Consider the following 13,616-nt stretch of genomic DNA (forward strand, 5'->3'; position numbering starts at 1 on the left):
ATCGAACGTACTATTACGCTGATGGCAGTATCCCCCGCCTTGATGTGGGCTCCGGTGGTGAGCCCACCTGTTTTGAACAGCTGACATGTGCCCGCAATAGCCGCGGGCGGAATCGCGATCGGCCGGCGGCTATTAACTAATTAAATGCCGCTGTCAAACTCTGACAGCAGCATTTAACAAACACTTCCGGCCATCGGGCAAGAAATGCGCACACTGGTAACCTGCATCATGTGATCGCGGGTCACCGATGTATCGGCGTGACAACCAGAGGTCTTGAGACCTCTATGGTTGTTGATGTCAGATTGCTGTGGGCGCCACCCTGTGGTCGGTGCTCATAGCAAGTCTGCAATTCAGCTACACAGAGGCGATCTGAGCATCGCCTCTATGTAGCAGAGCCGATCAAGTTGTGGCAGCTTCTAGCCTCCCATGGAGGCTATTGAATCATGCCAAAAGTAAAAAAAAAAGTTTTTAAAAATATGAAAAAAAAAATAAATATATATATAAAAGTTCAAATCACCCCGCTTTCGCCCCATTCAAAATAATAATAATAAAAAAAATCAAACCTACACATATTTGGTATCGCCGCGTTTAGAATTGCCCGATCTATCAATAATAAAAGGATTAACCTGATCGCTAAACCGCGTACTGAGAAAAAAAATCAAAACCCCAGAATTACCTTTTTTGGTCGCTGTGACATTGCATTAAAATGCAATAGCGGGCGATCAAAAGAGCGTATCTGCATAAAAATAGTATCATTAAAAACGGCAGCTCGGTGCGCAAGAAATAAACCCTCATCCAACCCCAGACCACGAAAAATAGAGACGCTACCGGTATCGGAAAATTGCGCATTTTTTTTTTAAGCTTTGGAATTTTTTCTCACCACTTAGATAAAAAAGAACCTAGACATGTTTGGTGTCTATGAACTCGTAATGACCTGGAGAATCATAATGGCAGGTCAGTTTTAGCATTTAGTGAACCTAGCAAAAAAGCCAAACAAAAAACAAGTGTGGGATTGCACTTTTTTTGCAATTTCACTGCACTTGGATTTTTTTTTCCCGTTTCATGTTACACAACATGGTAAAACCAATGGTATAGTTCAAAAGTACTGGAAAAAAGGAGAGCGAAAAATGAAAACAGCACGGAGGGTAAGGGGTTAATCACTGCAATTTCTGAAGCTGGATTTACCTTTTTTGTCTATCGACTTATAGGCCATGCAATGTTCCTCTAGGAAAGTAAATACCCTGGCATGTCACTCTCCACAAGGAGAAACATTACACCTTAAGGTACCTTCACACTAAACGATATCGCTAGCGATCCGTGACGTTGCAGCGTCCTGGCTAGCGATATCGTTTAGTTTGACACGCAGCAGCGATCAGGATCCTGCTGTGATATCGCTGGTCGTTGAACAAAGTTCAGAACTTTATTTGGTCGTCAGACCGGCGTGTATCGTCGTATTTGACACCAAAAGCAATGATACCAGCGATGTTTTACACTGGTAACCAGGGTAAACATCGGGTTACTAAGCGCAGGGCCGCGCTTAGTAACCCGATGTTTACCCTGGTTACCAGTGTAAAATGTAAAAAAAACAAACAGTACATACTCACCTTCGCGTCCCCCGGCGTCCGCTTCCCACACTGACTGAGCGGCATAAAGTGAAAGTGAAAGTACAGCACAGCGGTGACGTCACTGCTGTGCTGTTAGGGCCGGCGCTCAGTCAGTACAGGAAGCGGACGCCGGGGGACGCGAAGGTGAGTATGTACGGTTTGTTTTTTTTACATTTTACGCTGGTAACCAGGGTAAACATCGGGTTACTAAGCGCGGCCCTGACGACCAAATAAAGTTCTGAACTTTGTTCAACGACCAGCGAAATCACAGCAGGATCCTGATCGCTGCTGCGTGTCAAACTAAACGATATCGCTAGCCAGGACGACCCGATGTTTACCCTGGTTACCCGAGGACCTCGGCATCGTTGGTCGCTGGAGAGCGGTCTGTGTGACAGCTCTCCAGCGATCAAACAGCGACGCTGCAGCGATCGGCATCGTTGTCGCTATCGCTGCAGCGTCGCTTAATGTGAAGGTACCTTTAGACTCCAGTCAGAGGCTTCTCATACAGCCAAATCAAATCTCATGTTTTGCACTGAGGAGGGGCAGCAACACCCAGAAATATGTGTCTACAAATTGAGATTGTAGTTTGGCTTCTTATCCTAAGTAATGTGGCAAGGCTAGTTAAAGGGTCGATAAAACTAGATTTTGAGTCCTCCTCATGGAAGAGGCAATTTGTATATGTGCATTTTAGAGTTTCCAAACAGCAAATACGTTCAGAAATCACTATTGTAGATAATTAAATGACCAAAATATAATAAATTAAAAAAGATATTGTAGAACTTCTTTCTGACAGATCTTACCACGATGACCAGCTAGGATTGAGTGAGGCCACTGGATTCTGCTTGCCTTACATTACCGACATGAGCACAATAGACTGCTAGTGAAGCAGAAATATTAGAGCTTTATCTGTGTTTGAGAAGTTATAATCATTACATCCTAAAGAAAAATATAAACTATTCTGGCCAATAGAAAGTATTTGTACCTGCAATAGTCTTCGAATAAAATACATTTTTTTAACCAAAATAATACAAAGTTGAGCAAAAAACATCAACTACGTAAAAACATATACTGTAAGTATGCTAAAATAAATCTTAATTTGTCCAGTGTACTTGTAAAGACAGACACAATAACAGAACATTAATTTGTTCATAGGCTAAGTAGCAGCAAAGCAGTGATACAAAAGACATGGAAGCGTAGTAAAAATACAGCAACAATAAAAATAGAAGTGGCCTACAAAATGTTTGTTTTTCAAGAGAAAGACATCATCTTGTGTTGCCAAGTTCCCTGCTCTTCACACATTTGTGCTAAGTATAGTAGACCTACATCATTAAAATACTTCCATTGTGGCTAAAGAAAGAGCTATTGGAACCTGGCCTCCAGGAACCATGCACACAAGTCATCTGAATAAGCTGGTACATATCCGTTGTCCTTACAATGTACGTCGGCGGGGGTTAAATGACAGCAGCTAGGTAAACATTCTCCCAGACACACAGCTGACCTAGAGTATGAGCTTGACTGCTTTATGTACTTTCACAGGGGAAAGTGCGGGAGAACCTAAAATGGACCCTGAAAGCTGGTGGTAAAGATGTCATGAGGTCAGGACAGCACTGTAAGTGTAACAGTTCCCTTTGTCCGCTTCAAAATCGCGACTGCTTCCTCGTGAGTCACACCTTCCAAACTCTGTCCATTCACAGCAATGATCTGGTCCCCTCTGTTTAAGCGACCGTCTTCAGATGCTGCCCCCTGCAACAAGACATGGCAATAAAATAAATATCGTGATAAAAAAAAACAGGGGGCAAGTTCCATAACTTATGAAACAAAGGCTAAAATGTTCCATTACAGATACCATGAAAGTGTTACTATAATGCGGCTACTTGTTCCAATTCCACCTTTCACCCAACTTTCACAATTTTTTTTTTAAACTTGTTTTATTTAAGAATAAACAGTAATTCAGTGATTAAATGAAACAGCGATAAGAGTGACATCATACCACAAAGCATCAGATCCGCTTTACATTAGGACAGTGAGTAACCAGGGAATGCAAAACACAATTCTTCTTATTTTACAGATTAGGAGGCAGGTTTTGGTTTTTGATTAGATGATGGGCAAGTCACACTACTTTCCTCACACTTTAAGGGTAAGTTCACACAGGACTTTTTTATGCGTATTTTTATGCTAATTTTCAGCTGCTTATAGGTGCGTTTTTTGTTGCATATTTGGTGCGTTTTTTTTTTCTCTTTATCCAGGCTAATGTCCTTGGATTTTCAGCAGCAAAAATGTAGCAAATAATGATACCAGCGTTTTTGCTACGTTTTTTTCAACACCCATTCAAGTCAATGGGTGAAAAAACGCAGCAAAAACGCTGAAAGAAGTGACCTGCTCTATGTAAAAAAAACGCAGCAAAGCACAAAATACTGATCAAACAAAAAACCAATGAGTGTGTGCATGAGATTTCTGAAATCTCATAGGCTTTGCTGGTACTGTAAAAAGCAGCTGAAAATTAGCATAAAAAATAGCAGCAAAAATATGCAGCAAAAAAGTCCTGTGTGAACTTACCCTTAAGGGGTTGTCCAGGTTTTTCACGAAAGTCTGCAGTCACTCTATGTGACTGTAGACTTATGAATCCTTATAGGGCTAGCATCACACACTGTGAGGATTCTCCGGTGCCTGCGGAAAGACTAGGCGGTCATATGCCCACAAGTATGCGATATGCACACTAAGGGTATGTGTCCACCTTCAGGATGGCCGGCGGTTTGGACGGAGTGGCAAACCCGCTCCGCCCTAAGCTCCGCCCCCTTCTGTGACGCCATGATGCCGGATGTGTTCATTGCACACATCCGGCATCATCGTACCCCACACATAGGGCCCTGTGTTTTACCTTGCGGCGTGGCAGCGTCGCCGCAAGGTAAACGGACAAGCTGCGATCTTAAAAGACGCGCCGCATGTCCGGAATCGCAGGGCCGCCGGGTGCGTGTTACCACGCATAGTGGAGACGGGATTTGATAAAATCCCCTCCTCTATGCTGTAACATCTGGACGCTGCGTGCTTGACACAGCGTTTCCTGAATGTGGAAACATACCCTTACGGCTACATGTCCCACTAGACGTGTGCAGACCCTTTCAATACAAGTAAATTGAGTGAGTTTGCACATGTCTATTCAGAATGTGGCCGGGAGTATGCATACCACATGCTTGTAGTCATATAACCTTTTGGCCACGCCACCAGAACCAGAGAATCCTCCCAGCATGCTGTGAGTATTTACAAGCTTGCAGTCACTCTTACGTGATAAACCTGGACAACCTTTTTAAATATTTTTCAGAAGCTTACAGAATTCTGGAGTCAAAAGTTTGGAAAAGTTAAAAAATACTAATGCAATGTGAACTTGCACTAAAATTTAGCAACAATTTAACGTTGTCAAGCCCCTGTACAGCCATTGATGCGTGGAGCTGGGACGTGGCATGGTAAGCATCGTTTGTCAATTTCATGAAAATCTGTGGCGTTCCTTATGCCACAGATCTTACCCGAGTCCTCGAGTGGAGTAAGCTTCATGGAGAGGCGCCTGCCACTTTTCAGATGTTCTGGATTCTTTCAGAGGTGTGCACCTCTTCGTGAATCAGGAGCATCTGATTTCAGCACGCCTCCTCATCTGGATGAGTCAAGGCCATTATTTTCATATGGTACTATAAACTTTAGCTTGTCACTTAGCTCTCTTGGTGAATGAGTAAAAACAATAACTGAATAAATAAGCCCTCCTCATAGCTCTGTATATGAAAATGTAAAAAGAAGCACAGCTCTGACAACATGGCGTAAAAAAGTGCTAAAATGGAAATAAACTAGAAATATTTGGCATCATTGTGTTCATAACGACCCAATGTATAAAATGAGCCGACTATTTCTCTCACTGCGTGGTCACAAAAAAGGCAGAATTGCTGTTTTTATGTCACATTGTTTCACAAAAGATTAAATTTAAAAAAATCATCAAAATGACACATATACTGCAAATTGGTACCAGTAAAATCTACAAATTGTCCTAACAAAAATAAGCCCTCTAACAGCTGCCAATAGGAAACCAAAAAGGTTCTGTCTCCGAGAATATGGTGACAGAAAAATATTATAGCATTTTTATAGTGCAAACAAAGAAAACCAAAAATGAAACCATATCAATTTGCAATCTCCTCATACTACACACACTATAACACACGTTATTATGTTACTTATACCACAGAGTCAACTTAGAAAAAAAGGAAACCCTTATTGAGAAAAAAATATTGCAGTTTTCAACTTTTGCCATCTGCTGTTGATACTAATTCCGTGAAGATACCTCCGAGGTGAAATTGGTAACTATAACCCTTGATAAATGCTGTGATCGGTAGTTTCCAAAAAAAGGGTAATTTCAGGGGGGCATCCTTTGTACTAATATCTTCAGGACTTTGCAGATGTAATATGACAACACAAAAACATTCCAGCAAAATTTGTGCACCACATGGCAATCCGTCCTTTCAGAGCCTCTCGGTGTGTCTAAACAGTAGTGTATGACCACATAAAGGGAAGTGTGGTTCTAGGGGGAGATGGAGTAATAAATCAGGTACATTTTCTCTTACTACCTCTTGTATAAATGAAACGCTTTGCGCAAAATCTATACATTATGGAAAAACACATTTTTCATTTTCACAGGCCAAAAAAATCTTTGAAACACCTGTGAGGTAGAAATATTCATGACTACACCTACATGGATTGTTGAGAGGTATAGTTTCCAAAATAGGGTCACCTCTTGGGGGTCAGGGGTTTCTGGAAATACAATATGGTAAATGAAAATCAATCCAGCAAAATTTGCACTTTGAAAGACAAATGTAGCTTCTATTTTTTAAATGACCAGTATAGTAAGACCATACAATTGTGCTCAAAAGTTTACATACCCCGGCAGAATTTTAGCTTTCTTGGCCCTTTTTCAGAGAATATGAATGATCACATCAAACCTTTTTCTCCACTCATGGTTAGTGCTTGGGTGAAGCCATTTATTGTCACTACTGTGTTTTCTCTTTATAAATCATAATGACAACCCAAAACATCCAAATGACATTGATCAAAGTTCACATACCCTGGTGATTTTGGCCTAATAACATGCACAGAATTTGACACATATGGGTTTGAATGGCTACTAAGGGTAACATCTTCACCTGTGACCGCAAACACTGTAGTCAGTGTGTGTGCATAAAAGTTGAGTGAGTTTCTGGGATCCAGACAGACTCTTGCATCTTTCATCCAGCCACTGTTGTTTCTGGACTGTGAGTCGTGGGGAAAGCAAAAGAATTGTCAACGGATCTACGGGAAAAGGTAGTTGAACTGTATAAAACAGGAAAGGGATACAAGAAGATATCCAAAGAATTGATAATGACAGCAGCGTTCAAACTGTGATTAACAAATGGGAAATCAGGGGCTCTGTAAAAACAAAACCATGGTCAGGTAGACCAACAAAAATGTCATCAACAACTGCCAGGAAAATTGTTCGGGATGCAAAGAAAAATCAGCTCAAATACAGGAGTCTCTGAAAACTAACGGTGTGGCTGTTTCAAGAAGCACAATAAGGAGGCACTTGAAGAAAAATGGGCTGCATGGTGGAGTCACCAGAAGAAAGCCATTATTGAGCCAATGCCACAAAGTTTTGCCTACAATACGCAAAACAGAACAGAGACAATCTTCAAAACTTCTGGAACAAGGTAATTTGGAGTGATGAGACCAAAATTGAACTTTTTGGCCACAACCATAAACATTACATTTGGAGAGAGGTCAACAAGGCCTATGATGAAAGGAACACCATTCCTACTGTAAAGCACAGAGGTGGGTCGCTGATGTTTTGGGGATGTGTGAGCTATAAAGGCACAGGAAACTTGGTTAAAGTTGAAGGAAAGATGACTGCAGCTCGTTACCAGCAAATACTGGAGGCAAATTTGCAATCATCAGCCCAGAAGCTATGCATGAAACGTGCTTGGACATTCCAACATGACAACGATCCAAAACACAAGGCCAAGTTGACCTGCCATTGGCTACAGCAGAACAAAGTGAAGCTTCTGGAGTGGTCATCTCAGTCTCCTGACCTCAATATCATTGAGCCGCTCTGGAGAGATCTCAAGAGCGCAGTTCATGCTAGACAGCCCAGGAATTCACTGGAACTGGAGGCTTTTTGCCAAGAAGAGTGGGCAGCTTAGCCATCTGAGAAAATGAAGAACCTCATCCACAAACATCACAAAAGACTTCATTGACATCTTGATGTTAGAGGGGGCAATACACACACGGTATTAACAAATCGGGTATGTAAACTTTTAATCAGAGTCACTTGGATGTTTTGGTTTGTTATTATGATTTAAAAAGAGAAAACACAGTAGTTTCACAATAAATGGCTTCACCCAACCACTAACCATGAGTGGAGAAAAAGGTTTGGTGTTATCATTCATATTCTCTGAAAAAAGACCAATAAATTAAAAATTCTGCCGGGGTATGTAAACTTTTGAGCACAACTGTATATAGGGTATTACCGCACTCAGCAGAAATTGGGTTACAAATTCTGTGCTGATATTTTACTATTTGCTGCCAGGGAGACTAGTGATGAACCCCCCATATACATTAGATTTTGCACAAAATATCATAATTTTCGGCAGCGCATCGTCCTGTGTAAAAAGGACTCATGCTGCAAAGAACATTGCCAGCCCATGAACAGTTAACTATTTCAGATCGTTCAGTGCACTGTTAAGCGCAAAGTCTGCCTTTGTAAACAGGCTATTAAACGACAGTCGATCATTTAGTGCCGCCAGTCAGTTTGTGCAGACGAACATTATACCTGTTGGATGTTGGGTTTTAAATACCCTTATCAAAAGGTATGATAATACTTTCTGTCTACATGTGAGAGAATTTAATGGTGACTGCATGTTGTAGTTATACATATTAGTTCTAGGATTCATCTATATATATAAAAACGAGTGTATATGTGTAGGTGTGTGTATCGACGATGATATAAAGGTTGCCATGGCGAAGATGTGTCATAATGGTTGCCATGGCGACAATTATGTCATAATAGGTTGCAATGGTGACGGTGATGTCATAATGGTTGCCATGGTGACGATGATGTAATAATAGGTTGTAATGGTGACGGTTATGTCATAATGGTTGCCATGGTGACGATGATGTCATAAGTTGCCATGGCGACGATGTCAGAATGGTTGCCGTGGCTGGGATGGAGGATGTGTGATGGACATATGGGCATGGGATGGAGGATATGTATGATGGGTATCACAACGTACTGATATTTTTACTAATTTGTGCAATATCACTTTTTAAATCTTTTAAATCTTCCCCATTTTGCACATATCCCCTCTGCCCAAAAAGGATGCCCCCCTAGCTCAAATTACCTTCTCTGTCCGGCTGTAGTTCCAGCTCTCCTGGTGATCATGCGCATTACAGTCTATCAGCTGGCATCCTGCCAGCATAGCTCTGTATATAGAGAGGAGTGATATACTGCAAAATATGGCTGCGTACAGAGGGGGCTGAGAGGAGTAAGATACTGCAGGATAGGGCTGTGAATAGAGGGGCTGAGAAGAGAGACAGTGTAGTGTGAGGCTATGTACAGATGGAGCTGAGAGGTGTAATATACTTCAGGGTGAGGCTGTGTACAGAGGGGGCTGAGAGGAGAGACAGTGTAGTGTGGGGCTATGTACAGATGGAGCTGAGAGGTGTAATACACCTCAGGGTGAGGCTGTGTACAAAGGGGGCTGAGAGGAGTAAGATACTGCAGGATAGGGCTGTGTACCGAGGGGGCTGAGAGGAGAGACAGTGTAGTGTGGGGCTATGTACAGATGGAGCTGAGAGGTGTAATACACCTCAGGGTGAGGCTATGTACAGAGGGGGCTGAGAGGAGTAAGATACTGCAGGATAGGGCTGTGAATAGAGGGGCTGAGAAGAGAGACAGTGTAGTGTGGGGCTATGTACAGATGGAGCTGAGAGGTGTAATATACTTCAGGGTGAGGCTATGTACAGAGGGGGCTGAGAGGAGAGACAGTGTAGTGTGGGGCTATGTACAGATGGAGCTGAGAGGTGTAATATACTTCAGGGTGAGGCTGTGTACAGAGGGGGCAGAGAGGAGGGACAGTGTAGTGTGGGGCTATGTACAGATGGAGCTGAGAGGTGTAATATACTTCAGGGTGAGGCTGTGTACAGAGGGGGCTGAGAGGAGAGACAGTGTAGTGTGGGGCTATGTACAGATGGAGCTGAGAGGTGTAATATACTTCAGGGTGAGGCTGTGTACAGAGGGGGCTGAGAGGAGAGACAGTGTAGTGTGGGGCTATGTACAGATGGAGCTGAGAGGTGTAATACACCTCAGGGTGAGGCTGTGTACAGAGGGGGCTGAAAGGAGTAAGATACTGCAGGATAGGGCTGTGTACCGAGGGGGCTGAGAGGAGAGACAGTGTAGTGTGGGGCTATGTACAGATGGAGCTGAGAGGTGTAATACACCTCAGGGTGAGGCTGTGTACAGAGGGGGCTGAGAGGAGTAAGATACTGCAGGATAGGGCTGTGAATAGAGGGGCTGAGAAGAGAGACAGTGTAGTGTGGGGCTATGTACAGTGGGGGCTGAGAGGTGTAATATACTTCAGGGTGAGGCTATGTACAGAGGGGGCTGAGAGGAGGGACAGTGTAGTGTGGGGCTATGTACAGATGGAGCTGAGAGGTGTAATATACTTCAGGGTGAGGCTATGTACAGAGGGGGCTGAGAGGAGAGACAGTGTAGTGTGGGGCTATGTACAGATGGAGCTGAGAGGTGTAATATACTTCAGGGTGAGGCTGTGTACAGAGGGGGCAGAGAGGAGGGACAGTGTAGTGTGGGGCTATGTACAGATGGAGCTGAGAGGTGTAATATACTTCAGGGTAAGGCTGTGTACAGAGGGGGCGGAGAGGAGAGACAGTGTAGTGTGGGGCTATGTACAGATGGAGCTGAGAGGTGTAATATACTAAAGGGTGAGGCTGTGTACAGAGGGGGCTGAGAGGAGAGACAGTGTAGTGTGGGGCTATGTACAGATGGAGCCGAGAGGTGTAATAAACTTCAGGGTGAGGCTATGTACAGAGGGGGCAGAGAGGAGGGACAGTGTAGTGTGGGGCTATGTACAGATGGAGCTGAGAGGTGTAATACACCTCAGGGTGAGGCTGTGTACAGAGGGGGCTGAGAGGAGTAAGATACTGCAGGATAGGGCTGTGAATAGAGGGGCTGAGAAGAGAGACAGTGTAGTGTGGGGCTATGTACAGATGGAGCTGAGAGGTGTAATATACTTCAGGGTGAGGCTATGTACAGAGGGGGCTGAGAGGAGAGACAGTGTAGTGTGGGGCTATGTACAGATGGAGCTGAGAGGTGTAATATACTTCTGGGTGAGGCTGTGTACAGAGGGGGCAGAGAGGAGGGACAGTGTAGTGTGGGGCTATGTACAGATGGAGCTGAGAGGTGTAATATACTTCAGGGTGAGGCTGTGTACAGAGGGGGCTGAGAGGAGAGACAGTGTAGTGTGGGGCTATGTACAGATGGAGCTGAGAGGTGTAATATACTTCAGGGTGAGGCTGTGTACAGAGGGGGCTGAGAGGAGAGACAGTGTAGTGTGGGGCTATGTACAGATGGAGCTGAGAGGTGTAATACACCTCAGGGTGAGGCTGTGTACAGAGGGGGCTGAGAGGAGTAAGATACTGCAGGATAGGGCTGTGTACCGAGGGGGCTGAGAGGAGAGACAGTGTAGTGTGGGGCTATGTACAGATGGAGCTGAGAGGTGTAATACACCTCAGGGTGAGGCTGTGTACAGAGGGGGCTGAGAGGAGTAAGATACTGCAGGATAGGGCTGTGAATAGAGGGGCTGAGAAGAGAGACAGTGTAGTGTGGGGCTATGTACAGATGGAGCTGAGAGGTGTAATATACTTCAGGGTGAGGCTATGTACAGAGGGGGCTGAGAGGAGGGACAGTGTAGTGTGGGGCTATGTACAGACGGAGCTGAGAGGTGTAATATACTTCAGGGTGAGGCTATGTACAGAGGGGGCAGAGAGGAGGGACAGTGTAGTGTGGGGCTATGTACAGATGGAGCTGAGAGGTGTAATATACTTCAGGGTAAGGCTGTGTACAGAGGGGGCTGAGAGGAGAGACAGTGTAGTGTGGGGCTATGTACAGATGGAGCTGAGAGGTGTAATAAACTTCAGGGTGAGGCTATGTACAGAGGGGGCAGAGAGGAGGGACAGTGTAGTGTGGGGCTATGTACAGATGGAGCTGAGAGGTGTAATACACCTCAGGGTGAGGCTGTGTACAGAGGGGGCTGAGAGGAGTAAAATACTGCAGGATAGGGCTGTGAATAGAGGGGCTGAGAAGAGAGACAGTGTAGTGTGGGGCTATGTACAGACGGAGCTGAGAGGTGTAATATACTTCAGGGTGAGGCTATGTACAGAGGGGGCAGAGAGGAGGGACAGTGTAGTGTGGGGCTATGTACAGATGGAGCTGAGAGGTGTAATATACCTCAGGGTGAGGCTGTGTACAGAGGGGGCTGAGAGGAGTAAGATACTGCAGGATAGGGCTCTGAATAGAGGGGCTGAGAGGAGAGACAGTGTAGTGTGGGGCTATGTACAGTGGGGGCTGAGAGAAATTATATTCCACAGATGATATTATACAAGCCCCTTCATCACTATATGATGCAACAGTATGGTTATATAGGGATGGACGGACTGAGTTGGTCAATATATTTCTTAGAAACCTCTAACAGAATGTATCCACTCCTGGGGCCTTACAAATGGCCATAGCCGTTATTGCTTCTGATACCTCATCCTGGGTTAACTATTTATCCTGGCTTTTTGAGTCTTAAAAGAGAGCTAAGGGAAATCAATACAAAAGCTCCTCATCCAATCAGTGTAGATGGATTTTGCACATGCCTGCAGTTTTCTGAACTATATCAGTTGAAACCAAAAATCAATCCCATATGCTGAATAAAAACCAAGAATACCTGGAGAGGCCTGTTCTTGTTTAATTATGTGGTCAAGGAACTTGGTAATTTGGTTTCCTAGCTCAAATTGTGTCTGTTTTGTGAAGAATAGATGTCTCTTGGCTTTCTCATGGAGAGGAAATAAATATTTTTTGCCAACTCACAAAGAAGCCTGCTATAATGTGTCTTTAGGGCTCCAAACACGCTATCACGAGATCTTTTTTTAAAAAAGCTAATGTAATTCTAGTTCTATTGTTGAAAAGAATAGAAAAGATAGAGTAGATTTAAAACATCCCATTAAAAAACGCCTTAAGCACATTTCTAGTTTATCGAACAAAGCATCATGATCTTGTAAGAAGGTTTCCAATTGGTCACGGATGTGATCTTGTTCCCTTAGTAAAAGCAGCTAAAAGCAATATTTATAACTGGAGAGGGCCTTGCATGTGTTATTTCAATGATTAAAGCTAAGTGATCCGAAATATCCATTTGGCCATAATGTAAATCATCTAATATGGAGGAGTTCCCAAAAGCATACGAAACATGCATCTCATTGTAGATGGAAATATGAGCACTCCTAAGTCATCAGATGACGTTGGTACCATATATCTAATCACCCTAATTCTGGGGAAAAACTTCTAAAATAAGTTGTACCAAGAGTTTCCCAACTCACAACCTGGGGTCTGAAGCCAATCTAATACATTTGAAAGATGACCCTGAAGTCTCCAGGGCATAGTAATTTAGCATTAGGGTATTGTGCTCTAAAAAATAGCACCTGATGAAGAACATCTAAAGAAGCTGAGGGTGAGGAGAGATGTATAGCAAGAATTAAATATGAAGAGTAATTAATGAAGGAGTGAACAAAGACATAATGCCCTTCTGGGTCACACAATACTTGAGTAGCAGCCCATCAAATTGCACCAAAAGTGATACACCTCTAGAATATGAGGTGTGCATAGCATGTTTATCCCACTGTACCATGGATTGCAGACCCTTTAAATTGAATCAGATCTTAAATGCGTCTCCA

General features: G+C 43.6%; 1 protein-coding gene across 4 annotated transcripts in view; it reads right to left on the reverse strand.

Annotated features, from left to right (window-relative positions):
* Window positions 1-1,941: 1,941 nt before the first annotated feature.
* Window positions 1,942-13,616, reverse strand: part of MPDZ (multiple PDZ domain crumbs cell polarity complex component) — a 204,599-nt gene continuing 192,924 nt past the window's right edge. For 3 of the 4 annotated variants that reach the window (XM_077249224.1, XM_077249221.1, XM_077249220.1), the window contains one exon: window positions 1,942-3,347. In XM_077249224.1, the coding sequence (XP_077105339.1) occupies window positions 3,201-3,347 (147 nt within the window). In that variant the 3' untranslated portion in view covers window positions 1,942-3,200. The remainder of the gene's footprint in view (window positions 3,348-13,616) is intronic. The other variant, XM_077249223.1, reaches the window with a different exon arrangement.

This window comes from Ranitomeya variabilis, chromosome 1 (genome assembly GCF_051348905.1).
Source record: "Ranitomeya variabilis isolate aRanVar5 chromosome 1, aRanVar5.hap1, whole genome shotgun sequence".
Lineage (NCBI taxonomy): Eukaryota > Metazoa > Chordata > Amphibia > Anura > Dendrobatidae > Ranitomeya > Ranitomeya variabilis.